At 39.5% G+C, this 23649-nt stretch overlaps 2 protein-coding genes and 1 long non-coding RNA gene across 3 annotated transcripts in view; 2 read left to right on the top strand and 1 right to left on the bottom strand.

The window, feature by feature from the left end:
- The first annotated feature begins 30 nt into the window (after window positions 1–30).
- iqck (IQ motif containing K) lies at window positions 31–20259 on the top strand. Its single transcript, XM_042504126.2, is given in 12 exon segments — window positions 31–382; window positions 1318–1424; window positions 2007–2131; window positions 2222–2349; window positions 3212–3362; window positions 3977–4074; window positions 4508–4560; window positions 4764–4841; window positions 5112–5196; window positions 13440–13551; window positions 18610–18753; window positions 18756–20259. Coding segments are annotated over 10 exon segments (951 nt in total). The 5' UTR covers window positions 31–382; window positions 1318–1424; window positions 2007–2079; the 3' UTR covers window positions 18806–20259.
- LOC148186481 (uncharacterized) lies at window positions 4876–23082 on the bottom strand. Its single transcript, XR_015779666.1, has 2 exons — window positions 22944–23082; window positions 4876–5180 (listed from the first exon to the last, which is right to left on the bottom strand). It is a non-coding gene; the product is annotated as an uncharacterized LOC148186481 (long non-coding RNA).
- The window catches only part of gpr139 (G protein-coupled receptor 139), a 69727-nt gene continuing 69042 nt past the window's right edge, over window positions 22965–23649 (top strand). Inside the window, exon 1 of the mRNA XM_088091118.1 lies at window positions 22965–23093. The gene's annotated coding sequence lies outside the window, so the exon portion shown is untranslated. The remainder of the gene's footprint in view (window positions 23094–23649) is intronic.

The raw sequence follows: 23649 nt of genomic DNA on the forward strand, positions 1-23649 counted from the left end.
ATATTTAGAGCCAATAGTACCAGATCTGACATGTAGGACTGAACTTTCTTCCTGGTATAAGAGCAGTGTTAGCAGATCAGGGGTTGTACTCACAAACACTGTGAGAATACTTTTAGAGAGCTCCTAACTTGGCTGAAACATTTCAGGCAAGGAGTGATTTAGGAAAGGTCACAGCGTAACTTTGAGCGAGGAAGGGACAAAGACTTTTAAACTTAGTGAAGAGGTGTAGTGAACACTGCTGCTAGGTGTGATGTGTTCTTTTAACAGGTGTGATTGGTTGTCCTTTTGTGAGCCTGGAAGGTGTGGACACCCAATGGAGATGAAATGAACTTCATCACAAGAAGAGACGGTGAAAGTGCTGTATTTGTTAGCTGATGGAAAGGTGAGACAGACCAAGTGACACCGCTGCTGCACTGGTTTATTTTCAAGTTGCAAAATATTTCAGTTTTGTCATCACTTTGTTTATGGCATTATATTGTCTTTAAGCTGACTGGGAGATGTAAACAAATCTCTGTTAAGATAGACCACAAAATCATCCCTGTCAAATCTCATCTGTAGCATTTTATTATCTGACTGTCATCCAGTGTTAGAATATTTGTCTTTTCACCATATTCTCCTCAGATTAAGGAAATTTTGAGGCTCTTAAAAGTCCTCTTCCTTACTCCTAACAGTTTTTCACCTTAATGGCCTCATAATGGTTAAAACGCTTTGTGAATATTTTTATCTCTACTAGGATCTACTCTTAGCTTTAAGCGGAAATTCTTCGAAAACACCATAATTCTAAGACTTTTTTATGATTTTGTCACTTGGAACAACTCTTGGTACTAGGAAGCTTTGTGAATATGGCCCCAGAAATCTAACTAAACGAAGCAAAAATAAAGCAAAAAATACAAGATAACTAGCAGTATGAAATAAGAATCCCTCAGAATAACATGAATCACATGTTTGTTTGCTAGATTGTGGCGTTTGGTACTCTCATAGTCCTGTCTATTAATTTGAAAAGGCAAAAGGCCTTAACTAAAAGAATAAGCATGTAACATCCTTTTAGTAATTACAAACTAATGTGTAACTTATCCATTTAAGGTGTATAGGGAGTTCTTATAGTCACTGAAAACCTATGATGATATTTATTAAAAGAGTTGCAGTCAAACAGTTTGCAAAACATACTGGGAGAATCATACTTAGTCTTAAAAATACCTTTCAGAATACACTATATAGAAATGCCGACATTGAGTTAGTATTAAAATGTATCCTGCTTTTCCTTTAAGAGTTTACAGTGAAGCAAATCTGAAATCATATTTTGTTTCTTTGTTCCAGCATCGATAGGTCATCGTGCCTGTATTCACAGCGGCTGATCTGCTGCCCTCTGGCGACCAATACCGGAACAATGGGGGGAGAAGCGCTGTTTGTTTGGCACTATTCAGGTACGTTTTAGGTCATATTGTGCAACCAGTAACCAAGCACACAAAAAGAAAACACCCCCAAAAAAGACAGCACTTTAAAATGATGTAAAACATAAATTACCAAATAGCAGGTCAAAATGTTGTTGGGTCGATATAGCCTACCTTTCCTTTTATTTACATGTTGCAGAGACTTTATTTAACTAAAAACATACACTAAAAAATCAATCACAAAAAAAGAGAAGAAAAGGAGGATGACTTTGCACATTTAGATTTGTGAAAATGAAATTTACCCTGAGCTGAATAAGTTACCATGGCTTTTAAAATAAATGCAATCTTTGAGATTTAGTTTTACACAGTGACCAGTCTTCCTTAAAATATTTATTTCCACGTATGATCAGATCTTAAATGAGTGAGGACAACTATAGCACAAATATATCCGTGTTTCAGATTTAGTTCCACAAAATGTAAATTTTTATCTGCATCATTAAATTAAAAAAAAATAACATCAGAAGGGTAGAAATTGTGCGAAATCTTAAAATTAATCTTAGATCTGGTTAGAAATGCAGAATCTACTGATGAGTTTGCTTTTGTTTACACCGGAAGTCAGAGGCATGACTACTTCCTTGGCAACCCAGCGAGCCCCTGGCAACCGCAAGAGAGAAAAGGCGGAACGATAATGGCGAAGATAATCGGTGCCAAAAAGTCACTTTGGCAACAAGTGTGTGAAGGTAAAATGGCAACATTATGCTTGCGATTCTGTGAATTAAAAATATGAACGTAATAGATGTTTTTTTGTTTTGTTTAATTTGTCGTCTAAGAGTATGAAGCCGAGCAGCCCAGTCCTCCCAGTGCTGTGTGGACAGACAGCAGCTCAGTGAGCACCCAGTTCTCCCAGTACAGCGCCAGTATACACTCCCCAGTCTTTTATGGACTCACCACAGCCAAGGTCAGCTTATCTTTCAGCTCATTTATCCCTGTGTGGTTATAATTATGGTCCTCACCCCCACACCCTACCCTTATTGAAAAAAAATGTACTGTTTCCATTTTTAAATTGATTGAATTTTCTTAAACTATATAACAATATATAACTATATATAAACTATAAACTATACAGACCATATAAAATTATATATAAACATATCTACATTGTTTTTTTTACCGAAAAAGAGGAAGGATACAAAAAAAGGAAATAATACAAAACAATACAAAACAATAAATTGTACTATAATCCCTGTAAACACCTGGTGAATGTCAAACCCCTTCTTTGCCCTTGTACCTTATGAAAATCATATCCTTGTACATTTTTTTTCATGTTTAAACATTGCTTCAACTTAATATTTAAACTATTCCATAATTTTACACCACAGATTGAAGTACAAAAACTTGCTTACCATGTGGATCTTTTAAATCACTTCTCCAAACCCATTTTTTAGACTTACTTTTATGTGATGTCATCTTTTAATTTGTCTTTTAGTTTATCTTTTAATTTATCTTTTCATTCTGTCTTGATCCTGATTATTATTATCATTATTATTATTACTACTATTATTATTAATATTATTATTATTATTATTATTATTATTATTATTATTATTATTATTATTATATTGTGTTTATCCTAAATCTTAATCTTGTGTTTAATTCTACCTTAGTTCTTTGTTTGGCGTTATTGACTATTGTTATATTGCCTCTGAGGTGTCTTGAGTCTGTGTTGCTTCGTTTGTCAAACTCTGTTTTTAAATGTGCTGTGTAAATAAAGTTATCATTATTAGTATGCTCTGAAGTAATCAACAGTGGTGTTTGATTAGGTGTTTGTGGACGATGATCCTCTGAGAGACTTTGACCCTCTTCTCTGTCACCCTGCTCTCGCCGGCTACTCTGTGTTGGGAAAACCTCGTCATTCAAGCCAGAAGCGCCCGTCAACAGCTGAAACTACATCACTACCACAACTACATGAACGTAAGATGAGTGGGCTTTGTCCTGCAGGGTCCAACTGCCGTTCTGGTCTATATGTCAAGGCCGTAACCATAGAGTCAACACCGGGGAGGGGTGGCTAAATCTGCCGTAATTTATGTCTACTTTTACAGTTTCAGCATAAATTTTGTATCAGTGTTTCATTTCCATGCATGTCCTGTAATATTTTATCACTGGAAAACCTGAAAAAGCCATGGAATTTCACAGTCATATTTTCCAGGCCTGGAAAGTCATGGAATTAGTAAAAAATCATTGAAAGTTTAAAAAATTATTAATTATGGGCTACTTGCCGATAATTGAAAAACATATACACATATATTTTGGGTCCTTGAAATGTCTTTCAAAGGTTATGAAATGTTGTCATATTTTGTCTGTGAGGGTGTCAGGAAACCCTAACTATTTTAAATTCAAATTAAACTTTTAGTAGCCTTCTAGAATAATAAAGTCATTATCTTTTTCTGTCCTCTACATACAACTTGCTGCAATAAAAATGACTGATTCCCACCCCTATGATATAGCACACAAACACAGTTTAGATTATAATATCTACCTTGCCATATATTGTTTTGTATAAATGTATGTTTGTGTGTTTTTGTCAGGTCCTGTCACACGTTTTTTGGAGAAGAGAGTGTTTCCAGTGCTGCTGCCCGGACTGGAGGCTTTACTGAAAGAAGCACAGAAACATGGTTGTTTTGAGGTCTGAATTTCTTCTTAGAAACATGTAACAAACTACAGGTGGCCAATGTTGTTAAAATAACTAGAGATTAATTTAAAACCCTAAAGAATTAAATTAATTTATGTGTTTGGATTCACAGTCTGTTGAGATAACTACTGTAATATGTACACGTTTTTCTTTTCTAATTACCCAGTAGAATATTAAGTAATTTAAATGTACTTAATCCTGACTAAGTACAGCATTAAAATTTTACCCATGGCTGCATCAGTAATACTAGTCCAAGAATATAATCTACAATAATAACGTAGAGTTTTAATACTTTAAGTACATTTAACATGTAATTGAGTATTTTTACATTTTCATTTTTTTACCGTTTCACATGTAATGAGTTTAAGTAATGCTGAGTAATTCCTCCGCATGATGCATGGCACTGATTATTTTCTTTGTGTTGCAGAGGGAAAAAACGGCATTTAACCCGTGTGACTTCTTGACAGAGTGGCTCTACAAGTAACAGTCCACACACACACACACACACACACACACACACACACACATACACACACATACATCTCTCTCTCTCTCGACTGTGTAATCCTCACCTCACCCCATCAGTTTCCTCAAATGTGTTTTTAAGTGCTATGTGCAAAAAAAACTGTGTTTGTGTGTCATGCTTTTTTGGGGTTTTTTGTCCTCCTTTCCTTTTTCATCAGCCACAACCCCCGCAGGCGAGAACAGGTCCCACTGAACTTCCATGACATCCCTTTTGTCAAGGACTGGCTCAGCATGCAGTGAGTGTCCTAAATGTCACCCAACACACGCACGTGCAACAGCTGTTTCCTTTAAATTCATTGTTTACATTCATTGTAAGAAAATCACACAAATCTGTGTTCAGCCCAAAATTTCAAGGAAAATAATTATACAAAAATTAGATTTAAGTAATTAAAACTCATAAATACGCTTATTCACAGATACATGCTGTATTTTTTATGCAGCATGTATCCCCCCCTTTTTGTCTCTTGTCAAATCTTTTCTCTTTTTCTTTTTCTCTCTGTCTTCAGTCCCAGGCCTCCCATCCCTCTGTTTCTGCTGCTGAGCGAGGATCAAGCCGCTCTGCTCATCCAGGCTTTCTGGAGGGGATACAAGGTATGCTGGATTATTAAGAAATAGGGCAAGGAATGCAGACAGACACAGGTGAAAGAAAACTAATTACACAGTTTTGAAAAGCCTCGAAAAACATGGAAAATACACATAAGCATATAAACTCTAAAGCTTAAGAAAATAGGATTTAAAAACTCTTATCGCTTGACATATTTGAACGTAACTTTAGCTACGCCTGGGCTTTTCCAGGCTGACCAACTCTAATTACCACCTCCCAAACTCTTCAGATAGATTTAAGAAGTTACAGAGTGGAAATTTTGAAGATAGAAGGCTTGAAGGAACCCTGTTATTACCCAACACACCACAGTGAGCGCGCCTGCCTATGTGTGTGTGTGTGTGTGTGTGTGTGTGTGTGTGTGTGGGTCTGTTATCCTAACAAACAATAGGCGCCCTCCTGCATGTGCATTGGCCCACAGTGCGATCTTGTTGTATAATCCCATCCCACGGAAAAGTCCCTCTTCCACAGGGGACTGCAATTTCATTCAGCAGCTTGATTATGTCATCAGTGATGGCGGGATTTAATTCCTTCCTGTGTGGGCGTTGTGGTCTGAAGTACTCTGTGCTGAGATATAAATAGACATAAACAGACACTACCAGAGGCAAGCGGCAGCAAATTCTCCACGCTCACACACAAAAAAGCCCAGTGTTGTACTTTGTAGGGATTTAAGAAGAGGTTGTGTTTTTTGTTTGTCTCAGCAGAAGCACTTATTTTTTCGTTTCTTATCCTTCGTGCTTGTGAGAGGATTCAGCTTCAGTGTCGCTGCACAAACCATTGAGACAAAAAGATGCCAGCTGTGCTGTCATGTACAATTACGTTCTGTTTGAATGATCTGAACATTTCTGCATGTAGTCGAATTTGTGGGAGAGTGCGCAAAAAGAAGTATTGAATGTGTGTGTGCATGCATCCATGTTTGGGCTACTTTTGCACCAGCAGGGGGCAACACTTCCTCTCTTTTATTTGTAACAACAACCAAAAAAGACTGCTCATGGGGTGGCAGCAGTGAGCCGACCGCCTGTCACTCCTCACTTTGTTTACCCTGAACTAAGAGAGGTTCACTAGGGCCGCTGATAGCACTGCAGCCCAGAGCACCCGAGGGATTTAGAGGAAGAAACACAGCCAGAAGGAGACAGTAGTGAGAGACTGAGAGGATATATCTGGGAGGATGAATCGTAGGCTACGCTAGGAGTATTTTCAGATGGATGGGTGGATGACGAAAGGGAGGAGAGAGGCAAGATGATGTTGCAGAGTGATTTGGGATTAGGAATGGGGCATAGTGAGGGAGATGAAGATTCGGCAACATCTGTAGAATAGGGAGCGAGATGCAGCCTCTGAGAAGCACTGGGAGGCTGTGAACGCAGCACAGTCAGGGTCCAAAGTTGAGGGTGTGCGTCTGAAGATCATGACTTATTCAAAGTACATAGGGTGGAGATATTTTGGGTAGGCACTGAGGCAAAGTCCTGACGGGCGTTGTGGTGTGTCACGGCTGCTGTTACCTTGGCGCGAGAAAAAAAGCAGTTAACAACTCAGCGGGCAGCGGAGCAGAGACAAGGACATCAGCAAAAGCAGAGTCATCTGTGAAGCACTGATGCACTGAAAAACTCCATTAGTTTCTGTGTGTGTAACATCATTTGTGTCTGTGTGGCATGAGAATGTGTATGCACGCATTTTTTTCACATAGCATGTTAATATTATCAATACTGTCTTGCATTATAAGTGTATCCTTACAAAACTTTCATATCATGATGTCATGGTTCGCATATTTAGAGGTTCAGTTTCTGGGATTTACGGGGACTCCAGAAATGCAGTATAATACACAGTACTGTGCAACACTCTGAGGCCACCTTAAACTTTGTTATTTTAGCAAGGTTATAATGATCATACACATTTATTTATCAGTAGTCTCTTTACTGATATACAATCACAACATACAGGAAATATATATACAGTATTCATAACTCAAGTATTTCAGAATAAAACAACTTCAGCAGGCTAAAGTTGCAATTATTTAGTGCGACCTCCATTTCTACTTGCATGATTTGAACTTGTGTTTACACCAGGTTGCAATCGAGACATGTCCAAAGCTCAATATTGATTGTTTAACCTACCTTTTGTTGTGGTTGTTTGATTCCATGTTTTACACCTAATTCTGACTTCAATTCTCTGTTTCACACTAAATATTGACATTAGTCTGAAGAAGCCATTTTGTTCTGACTTTTTGTGTTTTAATGTATTCTACATGTTCTCTGTATTCTTTGTATCTTAAAAAAGAGACTGAGAAATAAATATAACCTCATAACTTTGCTAAAACATCAAATCTATGGTGGCCTAAGACTCTTGCACAGTAGGTATATTTTCTTCTGTGTATAATCACCACATAAAGGAATCGTGTTTTTCGTTACCTTTGAATAAGCCGTTCATATCTACATTAAGGGAGCAGGCCCTTGTCCATGGAGTCAGCCATGTTGCACCACCATGTTTCTACAGTGGCCCAGAGTGGACAAACCAAACACTGATTCTGGAAAGGGTCGTTCATGTCTGGCACCTTAGGTAGCAGCCCATCCATAACACGCAGTGTTAGATGTTTTCTTTTTTAAATGAAATGCTGTATTCTCATTTTTTTCCCGCCTTAAGTCTGGGCGTTTTAACTGGGTCTGTTTGTTTTGGGGAGGAAGAGACCTCTGCTGATAATTTGGCTCCTGGTAAAAACCTTCTGAACATCTGAATCTTAAATTATCAGAGAAAAAAAGGTGATCACACATAACAGGTTCTGTGCAATCGGCCCTTCTCTGATGAGCTTTACAGCACAGGAGAAAGACTGATTTGAAACATGAAATTGCTTAATTCAGTGTTTTAATCACATATTCCATATGTTTTGGAGAGGAAGAGCCCTCTGCAGATAATTTATCTCCCGATAAAACTTCCTGGACAATGAACACTAAAGAAATTCTAACCAGGAGAAGACTCAGCTGGTTACAATCTGCAATCTTCACCACTAGATGCCACTAAATCACCTTAAATCTGTTTAAATCCTACACACTGTTGCTTTTAATATCTATGTGAACACTATCAGGCTATATTTCACCATAATCTGTCCTAATTGTTAATTCCATGAGAATATTTTTGATGGTTTATAATAGGAGTTTAATAGGATTATGGGATTTTGCTGTAGAAAAACACACACACACAAAAACATTTGCCTCAGTGATGAATTTAAGTTCTCTGTGATGTTTTTTAATACTTCGCTTAATATGTTAACATGTAGATATCTGACATAATAATAATAATATTAATAATAATAAGAGCTTAATCCAAAGTGCACACCTCTACCTTTGTCAATATGCTCTATTCTCTCTACCCCCTCTCTCTTTCCCCTCACTCTTACACTCACTGCTGTTATATAACCTGCCTGACGCAGCGCTGACTGCAGAGGGGGTGTGTGTGTGTGTGTGTGTGTGTGTGTGTGTGTGTGTGTGTGTGTGTGTGTGTGTGCGTGCGTGCGTGCGTGTGCGTGCGTGCATGCATGCATGTAAGAAAGACAGACGGACTGAGAGGCAGGAAGCAGGGAAGGCAGTATTTTTGTACCTTAGAATTTTATCCCTCCATTATTAATCTCTGTAATCAAAACATATGAGGACTGAAGAAGAGTAACAGTAGAGATAGCACACACGTGCGCGTGCGCGCACACACACACACACACACACACACACTAATTCACATCTACAGCCCAGACAATGTGATTGTTGTTTGTCTCATGTAAAACTATGAAGAGCTGCTCGGTCTAAACATATTACATAATCTTCTTTACACTGTGTGCCTTAGCCCAACTCTAATCCATTCATCCATGCCTGCTACTGTAATGCACACATATGTACATGCACACACACTCTGCTGTTCATTAAGGCTTCTCAGGCTCTCTTAGGTCTGGTCAGCTGACTTGGAGTAATGTGGCTGCTGTGTAATGAATAGGCATTACAATTAGGCTGTCAGTGTAAGGGTATGTGGTGAGGCAGAGGAGAGGGCTTTTATCAAAATCATTTCTGCTGATCTATTAAGCATGCACACACTGTGTATGGCCTTTTCCTGACCATAGCACAGCACTGTCCTGTGCAGCACAGCCTTGTCTAACCTAAGCAGGTTAAATGTGTAAATCTAACACAGGTGAGACAAGATGTTCGTTATTGGTTTTCTTCTTTTACTCCATCATCAGTCATCAGATTTGATTCTATAGTTTTTGTTTGTCTATTTAGAGAACTTAATACTTCAACATTTTGGGAAATACACTTTTTTGCTTTTGATGAGAGTTGGATGAGAAGATTGTTACCTCTTTCATATTTGTCCTGTAAATACAAAGCTAAAGGCACAGACACACCAAGTGGAATTAAAAAAAAAAAACTAATGGCAACGAAGGCTGTTTACTTTCCTCACCCTGTTTCTCTGGTGTAATAAATAAAAAGAAGCGCCATCCATCGTGAGTGCACCAATTGGCGCACACAGCTGTCAATCATGACATCAAACTCCCTTTTTATAGCTTCAGATAACTAATTAAAACCAAAATTACCAGAAAAATAAACACTTGAACAAACATCAGTGTGATAAGAGCTAACTAAAATGTCAGAAACCATTTTTGGGGAAAAATGTATGTTTGTACTTTGATATTTTAGTTTGGCCCATGTCCTATCAGCTAACATTGCGGGGGCATGGTTTGTGACCTATTCTGCAGCCAGCCACTAGGGGGTGATAAGAATTTAGCTTTACAGTCTATGATCCCGACATGTCTGAGGAAAGTTTTCTTGGGCTAGCAGGTAGGACTTTGTAGTGGCAAGACTCGTACTCGTATCGTGATACAGGGTTTACAATAAAATATATCTGTAATGCATTGCAATACTGCGAGCAAGGTGATAAAATGCAATTTATTTTCTAATTGTCAATGCCAGTGGTGCATTGCATTGATGTAAATTATTGATTAAATGCAGGGTTTTTCAGAATCAATAAAGTATCACAAACATAATATGATATTTAAGGGCATTTATATTACACCCCTACTAGGAAGTCCACTTATTGTCCAAAAGTAGGACACTGTGAGAACTGAGTATATTCCACATGACATAAATTAATAGAGCTGTTTGAATGACTCTCTCTCTCATACACACACACACACACACACACACACACACACACACACACACACTCACACTCACACTCAGGGAGCTGTAGAGTCAACAGCAGAACTAGGTCTGCGATTCCAGCTGAATGATCCGAGGGCAGTGACAGATGAATGGTTTGAATTGATGTCCAGTGTGTTAAGTCAGTGACAGGCCACGTGCAGTGACACTCATGCAGAAAATATGTCACAAGCACTCAGGACGTTCAGTAGCCGGTGGCTCTGCTTCATCCTCACTTTCCTCTCCTGCAGAGTGGCTGTAGAGGCACACTTTCCCAGAATTACATGGAGTGTTCGTATTTTAAAAGGCCTCCTCAGGTAGTCATGTAATATCCACTATCATGAGTACCATAGAGAGTATTTTAAGTGTTGTTGCAAAGCAGAGCAGGATCACAGTGCAACCACTTCCTGTGCCTTTGTCTACAAAGGCATGAATCAGATCACAGGTTCCTCAGCTGGTTAAACCTCGCTGGAAGCATCGATGGACCGGTGGGTGGATGGGGTGTGAAGTGTTGACGGAGCAGGCTGTGGTGGCTGTGTCTTTGTGCAGCCTGTCAGTGCGCCTGGTGATGTGACTGCAGCCAGTTTGTCCAAACAGGAGCTATTGTGCTGCTGCAGAGTGTGAGACTGGGAGAGGAGCACGGTCTCACAGGCAGCTTTGCAAGGGAAGGCAGCTTGAAAGGCTGTGCAGCAGAATTGAAGTGTGTGTGAGAAAGACGGCACCATTTGTGTCATTGTGTGGTTGTGTGCATTTTTGTGGGTGCGTGGTGGTGAGCGTGGGGGGGCACTGCTTCTGCTGCTGGCTTTGAGAGATGGAGGAGGATGCAGTCCCTCTTTTTAGTGCTTTGTGCTTTTTTCAATGTGTGAATGTGTATTCTTGCAAAAGTGCTTTCGCATGTCAAATAATGCGTGTGAATGCATGCGGCCTTACTAATTTTCACTCTGATCTTCATGCATACTCACGCAGCATGAGACACATGCGCAGACATCAGTGATTACCGCCACACAAAACTGTATTATCAAAGGTTCATAAATAAATAAATACATAAATAAATCAGACTTAATTTGTATTGCACTTTTCATACAAAGGAAACTGTAACACAAAGTGCTTCATACAACAAAACCAAAATACACACACACAATAAATAAAAAGGAAGACTTTGTAATTAAGTAAAGTGCTAAAATAAGAGGACTCATTAAAACCAGGAACTGAGGAAATGTGACCGCAAGTGAGGAAACACCAGAAGCAGTTTAAAACCTATCAATAGAAAGATAAAAATAAAAGATAAAATAAAATAAATATATAAATAAAAGTAATAAATATAAATAAATAAGTAAAATACTATAAAAAGCGAATGAAAGGTAGATGAAAGGACAACAAAGTAGAATAATAAATAAATATGTAAACAGGCAACAACTAAATAGCCAATAATAATTCAAACCAGGAAAAATAGCTCACAAAACAGAATTTGGTCTTCTCAAATCATGTTCAAATGCATATACGCTCACACTCAACATACAGATATGCACATGCACACAGCCTAAACAATACCTCACCCCTGCTAATCAGCTGTGCTGATGCACACCGACAGGCCTCAAAATGCTCACGCACACACACACTCAGCCCGGCTCTTTGTCTACTGCTGTCACACACAAACTGGCAGCCTCCTGTGAAAGCATGTATATTAAAAAAAAAAGTCATCTTTCCAAGAGCTGAGACTTGGATTTTGTCTTTGTGTGTCCCCTATGGTAAAGCATCGTCTCAGGGGTCCCATGGCAGTAAATAATCTCTGCCGTTTAGCAGTAGTTGACAGCAGCAGAAGAAGAACTGGAGGTATAACGCTGCTGCGGGACACCAATGGAAAGTGACAGAGTAGAAATGGCCACACAGACACAAATATAGACACACACAAGCGATGGTGAGCAAACATGACAGACTCCAACCGCCCTCCCACCCCTCCTGACCCTCACCCCTCATTTCCATTTCTATGGTTTGCTCCCATCAGCAGAGGGGCTGTTGCAGCACTGTGACACCCGGTGAATTAACTATTGGAGCCCGCTAGTTTTACCCATTCCTCAGCCCATCGCCAGGCTTATATAACAGGCCCACTTTCATACCCACTGCTAATAGCAACACTATTGTCATCATTCAAGCAGTCGAAGGGAGTGGGAGGAGTAAGAGGAAAACGAGATTGGAGAGAGGAGAGGTGGGAGAGAATACAGAGTAGAGAGGAAAGAGATGAAACATCTATGTGCTGGAGAATGAGGAGAGAATTAGGTGTTGGTATTAGAGATAGCGTCTTGAGTGTGAGGAGAGGGAGAGACACACCTGAAGAAGAGAGGGAGGAGGAGGCCGAATTAGTGGGAGAATAGCATTAGGAGAAGAAGATAAAGAAAGGAAAAGAGAGTTCTTCAGGGACATTTTCTATTCAACTAAAACAGCGAGTCTGTTTTGTAATCTCTCAGGAAAGCCAGCAGCACACACACAACAACTACAGGGGTTTTCTCCCAGAACAAAAGCTTAACTTATGTTAACTACAGAGTAGACAGAGAGACAACAACAACTCATAACAGCTGGAGTTCATCTCTGCTTATCTCACACTGCCTTTTCATTTATAACTCTTACTTTATTTTTTTACTTTATTATTATTATTATTATTAAGGTATTATATATGTTTCTGATTCCTTAAACCTCAGACACAGGGAGGTCCAAACCTGACAGAACAATCGAAAAACACATTAGCATGCAGTAAATATTTTAAGTAAAGTCAATTTATCACTTTACATGAGCACAAATACCGAGCAGAAGCACTGTATGAGTATGAAGTATCGAGGTAACAGTGTCACCAGTAAATGAGCCGCTCTCACTGTTTAATCATTCAAGTAAAACAGAATGATACATTAACTAAAAAACATAACTGAATCTTTAAATGGGTCATTTAAGAAAACAATGGCAACTCACTCGCACTTATTAGCTCGCAGCTTAATTAAGTTATTGATGGTGTTGCTTATGTGTTTTTATGCATGTGCTGCATTCACGAGTGTGCTGTGGTGTGTGTGTTTTAGATCAGGGCACGCCCAGATGTGCAGGAGCTGCGCCAGTGGCAGAAAGAACTGAGAGAGAAGCGTGACATTGCCAAAACTGTCGAGCAGTTCTGGTCCCAACGAGAGAGCCGAGGTGAGGGCACACACACACATGCACACACACACTCCCATGGTATCACTGAATGCCAGGCCTCAGGCTCGCTGGCAACACAATACCATTGATCTTGAATTTTCTCCTTTGGCCGACAACAGCTGCTGGTTGGCACGCAGGATGCCGGCACACGTGAGCATTCACATAAACAGGCTACAAAGTTATCAACCTATACAGCACTATACACACCAATATACATAGAGATACAGTACGCAGTACAAACTCACGCAGTTACACACATATCAACTGCAGAGATACAGTATTCACTCCAGCAGAGATGAGGGGAGCAGTGACACAGAGAGTGAATGAGGGCAGAGACAGAGAAGAGACAGAGGGGAGTGGGTCGGAGAAAGAGGGAGAAGATTGGAAGTGAAGGAGAGAAAGAAAATGTCTGCAGGGTTCAGGGTGTGATTGAGTGACAGCAAGATAGAGCAGGGGATGGAGACTGGGGAGACGTGAAGAAAGAGAAGAGATGCAGAGTGAAGAAGGAGGGAGATGAAGACAAAGAAGGATAAAGTGTGTGTGTGTGTGTGTGTGTGTGTGTGTGTGTGTGTGTGTGTGTGTGTGTTTGTACTATGCGCACATGAAAGACTTAGCACAGCAGCTGAGAATGCAGGCCCATGTCCAGTGTGACTGACTGGCATTAGAGTTCAATGAGAGTGACAAAATTTTGACCTTGAGCACACACACACACACACACACACACACACACACACACACACACACACACACACACAGTGCTACACTGTTCAAGTGCTTTCCATCCAGCGAGTTTTAACCCCTTGTATTGTTATGTAGTTACAAGAGGGTACATGAATAGACCATGGCAAATTAAAAAAAACTCTCTCTCTCTCTCTATATATATATATATTTAACAAGGGAAGTAAAATGCATATACATACATAGAGAATTACAAATAGCTTGTTTACAATCACATGACTATTATGACCAGCGAAATTCAAATGGAGGGCACATATCATCAGAAAATTAAAACGCATGTTGGACGTGATCCATACAAAAAAGAAAAGTGATTTTTCCCATAACTCAACCGTTTGATGATGATGTGAGGGCAACGTAGTTCGCTGATGTCGGTTTTGTGTATTTCGGTCTTTATGTTACTAACATTACTTACGTTACATGGTGAGCTACCAGACGTGTGAAAGAGTCTAGTGGGCTATAAATATTTTGTATTGGTCCGCGACTGAAACAATTGCTGTCTTGTTTTTGGCCAGATGAGTAAATGTGCTTAAATTTAACTGTCTTTCGTATTTCAACTCTGTGCATGGATGCATCGCTACCAGGCTAACATAACCACCTAATGTTAGCTTATTTTTAGCTACTATTTTATAAAAAATGTCTTTATACTTTTAATGACAGACTGTCCTCGTCTCAGTCAGATCCCACGTCACTCCTCCACATCACCAACAGAATATGATCACTTTTGGCTCCAAAAAAATCAAGTGGGTGATGGCTGAAATGCAGAACTTAAGTCTTCAAAACATGAGTCCACAAACCAGCGGGTGATGTCAAAGTAACTACTTTGTAAATTCATTATCTTTATACATTATCTGTAAACAGGCTCTTATGAAAGGGGTGAAAGTGAACCAAACAGCACAGTTTTTGGCCAGAAACCAAAGATAAGATAAGATATTAAAAAACTCTGAGAACTGAGTGGATGTTCAGAGTTTTCTGTAATTGTGCCCCGAAGCAAGCCCTCTCACATTCACATTGTCATGTGATGCATTCATCCCAAAAAAACTGATTATAGCCACTTGAAATAAATGTGCATATGGATAATGACGAACACACACGCTCCAACTTGCACACTAAAGCCGGGTGTCGTAGCATCTCTGTTTTTGTCACCCACAAACAATGATGCCCCCATAAACACAGGTTTCTTCCACACTGACACATTCCACACAACAAAGGCGCTCACTGCAGCCGCCGCGGGCCGACGAACATTCTTCCACCGGGGTGCCACAACCACGCTGTGCTGCTGCTGCTAACTGCCGCTACTGCTGCTGACCTGACATTTTAGCAGGGGGCCTGGGGATGTGTGTGTGTGTGTGTCTGTTGTAAGAGGGTGTGTGAGTCTGCCCAGACTGTCCTGAATGGAAGCCATTTTCTGACCTCTTCAACAGAATCTGAAATGGTTGAGACCGAGAGAGAACCAGAAATGTGCGAGCTAGAGGCAGGCAGGGAGCGGAAGAGATTGGTGCTGAAGTTGCAGTTTGTTTGCCTGTTGTTGTTTTGGGTGTAACGAAGCAAGCTCTGCCCCCCAGCACTGACAGATAAATGACCCATGTTTGGGATAGAGACCGTGGTAGAGAGAGAGGGTGAGTGAGGGAAAGAAATTATTTAGGGAAGCCCCCTCCCTACTGTATACATGCTCTTTAAGTCGACCCAGCAACAGCTGCACGCGTCTCATTTGACCTGAGGAGACCGGCATTATATGTCTTCTGCCATTTCACAGTCTGAAATCAGAATTAGTCAGAGACGGAGAGGAAAACAAAAGGGGAAAGAGCAAAGTGACCCAGAGAGCAGACGCATGATGATACTTCAAGGTCAAAAGGTCATGGCTCATGGGGCAGGTGCAGCGCTCAACAGCTCATGAATCACGACATGACTGTCCTTGACGTTAGCCTGACATGTACCATCAGTTCAAACGCTGCTAAAACAGACTAGTTAGCTAGCCTGGAAAAACACCTTTCCTCCTCATGGTAATATTAGTAATAAGTTTCATATCAAAATGATATAAAAAAATCCATAGAAAATAATGAAATTAAACCTTTAAAACCTCGGTAAATTGGTTTGATTTCTTTCAAAAACATGGAAGAAGGCAATATGCAACTAATAAAGAAATGATCCAGAAATAAGCAAGAAATTGGTGGAAAGTACAAGAAAATTACCTAAAAATTAGCAACAAAAACAAACAAGCAACAACAAAAGGGGAAAGGAAAAAAAGGACATGACCTGAAAAACCGCTTAAAAATTATTGTACTTCTGTAAAAAAGTAAATGAATATTAAAATAATTAAATATATAATTATGATAATAACAAATGTAGTTTTCTTTTTTAAAAACATAATTTTCTAAATCTACTAATTTCTTGCAATTTGGGGACATTTCTTGGCAAGTCGCTTATTGCCTTTTTTCCCCATGTTTTTGAGAGAAAGCAAACCAATTTGCTCCAGTTTCAAAGAGTTAAACAGTTATATAATGTAGTTGTCCCCAAGACAAGTTACATTCTGCATTTTTATTACCATCAATTATTTTAAAGAGCCTCCACAACTAGTTTATAAATATTGTATCTTAAATAGAGACATGCATTTTTAGATAAAAAGGTACTAACAAGCAGCATCGGTGCAGATTGTTGACGCTACAGATGGTACTGATGCACCTCAGAGAGTTTTCAGAACCACAGTTACAGTCATTAGCTTGTAAATAAAGCAAAACAACTCTCCCCGCCATCTTTTCCAATCTGTCTGTGCCTCTTGTTGTATAAATATGGCCAAATATAGCAATCTATTCATCATAGCTTCACTTCCATAATGTCAAAGCCATTGCCTTTTAGCAGCAGATAACAAAAGGCCACCACGATGGCCTTGCAGCTGTCAGTGAAAAAAGTGTCATGCTGAATCATGGTTTGTGAAACAGATTTCAAACCAGGCCTCATTAAAATAGTTATCTGTCAATAATCACCCAGTGCTGGACCTAGGAAATTTGGTGCCCCCTGCATGTTTCAAATGTGTTGTATTTATTATCAACAAGAATAAGAGTTAATAAGAAATCAACACAAATAAACCACTTAGCTAACAAACAGGTACAATAAAAAACAAACAATTAAATAATAGAATATGTGCAAATCTTGTCCTCCTCTCTTTTCTTGCACTGAGCCCCAGATGGCTTTTGCCTTTCCATGTTCTCTTACTGTAATGCTCTCCACATACTCTCCACTGTGGTCGATTTTTTTTTAATGTTAAAAAGTAAAGGAACAAAAAAAGCTTACATAAGGGGATAAAGGGGGAATTCTGTGTCCCCTTTGGGCTGCTATTGTCTCCTGTAGCTGCAATTGTGATTTAGGGCAGCAGAACATTTATTTTTCAGTGTATGCCTTTAAATACCAGCATAATGTACTCACCAAAAACAGGCAGCTAAAAGTATATTAAGATATGCTTTAAAGATAAAAATAGGAGTCGCAAACAGTTCTTTCCAAAAGGTTATTCTGATATTTTTCACTGCACTGTGTTTGCTAGAAACAGAAAGTTGTGCAAAAAATCTATAAAAAGTCTAAAGTATAAAACCTGACAGAAAAAAAAGCCTTTTGGGCATGTTTTGGTAAAACACTCACAGGAGCACTTTGAGTGTTTTGTACTTTTGTATATCAGTCATGACAATGTTTTTTTTTTGAGAACAGTGTTAAACAACAGCAAAACTGTATCAAAACATCCGTTTACAAACTCATACAACTTGTGCAGTATACTCTGTCCATTTATAAAGGTTCAGTACTTCAAAGACACATGTATTTTAACTAAAACCTTAGTATCTGAATTTGAACTGTAAACCATATCTATGCTCTCCTCAAAGCCAGAATCTAATAGCCCACAAAGTTATTTTTTTAAATAACTTTTTTATTTTACAGAAATGCATGTGTTTGGAAAGTACTGAGCAAACTACTGGATAAATGAGACTTGCATTATATTGCACAAGTCATGTGAGTGTTGGTAAACAATGTCTTGATATGTTGTTGTTATATGTCTTCCCCAATCTATTAATAATCACAAATATTTTTTCTTAACTAATTAAAGGTGACACGGCGTGACTAACTGATATACACATGGTCATTTTGTAGGTGAAGTATTCCTTTAATTGTCTGTATGACAATTCTGTGAGATTTTGAAATTTTATTCGATTTTTCCTGGATTTTAAAGGCACTTTTAAATACAGCTGTTGGCTCAGTGGAGTGCAGCAACATGTCCGGATTTTCAAAAATAAAGCTTAGTGTTGAGATATCAAGGATACAGTTCTTGTTTGTCTCCAGTGGGATCCGCAATGACGGATCTTCCAGGAAGCCCCCAGCCCGGCGAATCCGATGTGTCCATCCAAGTGGTTTCCCCCACCCCCCAGAGCACTGTGGTCCACACCCCCACCCAGCAGATGACCCCTGACGGTGTTGAGTGGCTGACCCCTGGCCTGCACAGCATGGAGAAAATGGCTTCTACATAATTGGCAACTGATTCCCTGGCTGTATCCCTGCATGGGGACAAATCCATGACTGCAGCGTCTTTGTCTTTAAACCTATGTTAGACTGGTGGTTCTGTTGACTGTAATCACTGGCTGTGTGAACAAGGTTTTTCTGGTGTGTAAAGGCTATTAAACTCTGTTAGGATTATGTCAAACTGACCAAAGTCGTAAGTCAAACATGCCATTAAAAACGCCTGTAACCAACTGGATATGGCCAGGCAGGGATTTATGGTCGGAGATTCGCGTCTAATTAGTTGATTGCTTTCATTGCCTTTTTGATGGATCACTCCCCTTCACGAGTCTCACCCAACAAATGAACATCATATAGCACGGGTCACGTATTATTACTGGGAGTGAAGCCTTCCATAACAGACTTAATATTTCCTCAGCACCTCCAGCTGATAGCTCACTGGAAGATAACCAAATCGTATTTCCTTGCCTTGTCATTTCCTTTTTCCTTAGCAATACATATCACTCCACAAAAGAGGTTAGAGCATTTCCATTCAAGCCAGGAATCGAGGCCAGAGTGAAAGGTGAGTCAGCGCGCAGAGCAGTACTTTCTATCCTGTTTATCAGGAAAGGAAATTACCCTGTCAGGGAAACAGAGACTAAAATGTTTAAACATCACAGAGATCACAGGTGGGAGATTGACAGCTATTTTACTGAGCAGCAAGCAGGAATATCCTTTATTCTCCTTCAGGCCGTGATACACCAAGCCCGCGGTCGGCGGTCTGCCCACGATGGACTGACGGTGAGTGCCCACGGCCCTCTTCACGTGGTGTGTTTTGCACCGTTGGCCCACGTCAGCTTTTTTAAGGCTGATTCAGCATGTTAAATTGGCGGCGACAGCCATGGAGGCCGTCATTGAATGAAATCCCAATGATTGGCCATAGAGTTTGGCGTATGAGAAGAGAAATAGACGTGCTCTTAATGGAAACATGTCCTGAGAGGTTGTGTTGTTGTTGTTCACTGGTGCACCGTAAATATGCCTTGCTCTTTCAATATTGGGTTGAGTTTTTAAGGTTGCAGGACGTACCACTGTGACGAGGGCCTGGCAACCGACCAACCATTGGCTTGGTGTGCCACGGTACTTAGCGTAAACATTATAAAAAATATGTGTGGTCAAATGTTTCACAGACCATCTTGGCGGGCAGTTTGAGTGATCGGATCACAGTGCATCTTTGTGGTCATTTACACTTGTATTTAGTGCTGTCCACTTCTGATTGTATCACCCAAAACGCATGTTAATACCAAGTGTAAACAGAGCCTTTGTGGATTAAATGTTAGTTTTAGTAAGGTTAGCTGGACATTACACTCTATTTACACAATAAATGTTTTTTTTTAACATGAGTTCATGTATATATTATAGAAAAAGCAGCTTATTGTCATGAAGGGGAAAAAGAAACTTTTTTACTTTTTACAAATTTATTAAAGTTTACACCATATGTACTTTTGCTTCGGTAGAAAAGTAATGTCATGTTCTGTCTGAGATTGGATACATCTAAGCTCTGTATTTTTAACACTGGGAAATATGACATAATGCAGTGTACTATAAGTAAAATTCAGTGTTAATGCATATTAAATTGTCCTCTCCACTGAAAAAGGTAACAGTCTAGTAGAGATGGCAAATCTGAAACATTTCAACACTTTCATACCATTGTTTTGAAATGTTTCAAAACCTGTTTGCTCAGCATTGGCATCCACAGGCAGAAGCTGACATTGCAGTTATCATTTAATTTTTTGATTGAAAGCTCCCTTTTCCCCAGCCCAAAAGGCTATAGGCGTCATGCAAATTCAATCATTTATTTAGTTCTTGTATGTGGTGACTGTTTCTTAGCAATTTTATGTGACATGGTGATGGTGGTCCTATGCTATAGTTAGTTGATAGTGCAGACACCCAGATGCATGTTTTTATGCTTTGATGGCTATGGGATCAAAAATTACAGTTTGAATGAGTTTCAATGGCACATCCTTTCTACTTAACAGTATGAACAGAACAATTTTGTTTATACAGTGTATTTTAGACTTATTGCAAGAGCTGAGCTGCAAATTCAATAATTAATAGAAATTCTTGTCATATGCATCAACACAACCAAAATTATCAAAAAAAAAAAGAAGAAGAAGAAAAGGTAAGGGTCCCCAAGGGTTAAATTAGTAATAATAATAATAATAATAATAATAATAATAATAATAATAATAATAATGTATTCTATCTATCTATCTATCTATCTGTCTAACAACAAATCTCTCTCAGTTTGATCAACACAACACCTCAAACGCCAGCATTTCCGGTGATCTAATGGAATGGCATATAAAGAGATTACCGGCGGCCGAGCGCGACTTCCGCCGGCGGAGCGACCGACTTCCGGATTAACCCCTAGTCGAGCTTGAATGGCAGTCTAAAAAGTTTAAACTTGCGGCTATTTTAGACTTTCCAAATGATATCGAATTGGATGGTTTACATGTAAATAGGGATTGAATACGTTTCGCGGGTTTTTTGGCGCTCACTAAAAATTAATTTACTAATTTACAGACGTCTCTTTCACAATGTTAGTCAATGGGGAAAAGTCTTTCTGGGTCAGTGTCTTCATGTAAACCGACTCAAACGGTGTAATTCCACTTTCGGCCACTATGTAAATTTTACATTAGCGCATGGCGCACTTCCTGGGGGCTTGCTCTCCAGTGTGGCACTAGGACCCAGGAAAGGGGCGGAGTCTATAAGAAGCGGCAGGAAGCTCACCTGGGCTTTTCATGCCGTGAATGTGTTACAGTGAAGTTTCATGCCACTCTGAAACACACCAGCAGCTGAATCAGACCCTTGTTTCATCTTTGATTTGGTAGGTTCCCTTTTAAAATCAAAATGTGTTAGAAGCATGATTTCAAAAGTAAACTTGTAGTGCCATAAAATGTATCTTTTAGTGCATAAAATGCAGATTTATTAGAGGTTAGGTTGAAAATGTGTTTGGTAGATCATGCATGTTTGGTGATGGACTAATTGCTGGAGTGGTTGCTGAGACACATAATCCAAAAAACAAGGTATGCCTGGTTTGCTTGCATTTAGGTTTTTCAGTTTAGTTCCTTGCTGCTAATTGGTTGAATAGAGACAAGTTTTATTTTATCTGTGTCAATAAGATCTATTTTTATGCTAAAGCAATTTGTGGCTCCAGTTAAATCTGAGCTGTGTATATTAAGTAACCTGGTCACATTAGATTTGAGGTCAGATGCTTAATATTTGCAAAATCTGGCAGCTATCATTAACTGGATGGATCAGCTGATGATAGAGCCAACCAGTATCAGCCAGGGACATTTGTAGAAACAGAAAAGTGCCGTGGGAGCATTTTCATTTTTAGTACACTAAATAAATAAATGCAGAGGAAGTCAAATGAGCAGACAACCAGATATAGGAAGCATAAATGTTGCTAAGTGACTCTCACTCTCCAACTAGAGAAAGAATAGCTGCAAAATCTTGTGACTGTCATTTCCCATAAGTGCGCAATAGCGACATTAAATTTAAGACACCATGTTAAAGTTTGTGCACTACACAAGTAAGTATGTAGTGTGCGCAGTGTGCCTTGTGTAAGTGTACTGATGAAAGAGTCCAGTTTTAGAAACAGCAATGGTTTTAGCTCTCAACCTAATATAAAACATCCACTTTAAAGCATGACATAAAAAACCAACATCACATTACATATGCCCATATCATGAAAGTTTGACACTGTATGATGGTGTCCTTCTGTATTGTCTAAATGTGTATTTTGTACATGCTGTATTTTATTTTTTCAGTATTCTAAAATGACATCAGTTGGAATATTTTTATTGTCGTTATGTATTTTTGTTTTTTTGCAAGTACCCCAGGGTTAGACATTTTGTATTTTGCCGCTGATGAGTCCATCACCCTCAGCTGTCCTTTTTTGTGCTCATAGTAGCATCCAAACATCATCTTAAATGTCATGAATCAGTCACGGAAAGTTCACGAAAATTTGATAAGCAAAAATATTCAGGATTAAAAGACTGCAGGCTGCTCAACTGCACTTCTGTAAAGACTGTGCGGGTTATAAGCGTCTTCTCCTGACTTTGTGTCAGTTAAACTGAGTGCATAAAGTGCTTTCCTGGCATATTTCCATCACATACCTGATAGGATACTTCTGGTTTCCCCTCCAGTGTCTCTGCAGAGCGGCAAGTCGGCTGTCTTGTGATGGACGGCTTTCCAGACCATCCCAGTCACTGATGCACACCGTTTCGCAGGGAGGCATGAAGAGGGTCATGTATCTCCTTTTGCAGGTATGTGGATGCCTGGGAGACAGCTGCCACTGGGTGAGGTGATAAAACAGCCCATTTCGTTCTGGGGACATCTGATAGTGCAGCCAGCTCCCCAGAGTCTGGCAGCACTGGGCCCGACTGAAACTGGATCACACACCAGTGGGAGGGAGTGGGCACCGGGCTGTCGGAGCAGAGCCAGAAAACAACTGGTTCTGGGCTTCGATTCCAGGCTGAAGGTGGAAATGTAAAGCAGAACTGTGTTTACATACAGAGATCTTGATTTGTGTGGGCTATGAATACACTGATTAATGAGCGATTCTAACACCATGTTCTTAGATGTAAACATCATGTCTGTCAAACTGTTTACATCTAAGCACATGGTAAACATGGAGGATGTTAAAGGCCCAAATCAGGGGTGTCAAACTCATTTTAGTTCCACATAGAGCTCAATTTAACGTCAACTGGGCTGGTCCATTAAAACTATCTGATATTTTACAGTTTAACAAACAGTAAAATTGCTTGACTTTCAGTATGAGTGTAGTTTGAGATGTCCTAAACACAAATATTTCACTTATTC

Source organism: Plectropomus leopardus, chromosome 18 (genome assembly GCF_026936395.1).
Source record: "Plectropomus leopardus strain MGB_pleo_1.0 chromosome 18, ASM2693639v1, whole genome shotgun sequence".
In the NCBI taxonomy this organism is placed as follows: domain Eukaryota; kingdom Metazoa; phylum Chordata; class Actinopteri; order Perciformes; family Serranidae; genus Plectropomus; species Plectropomus leopardus.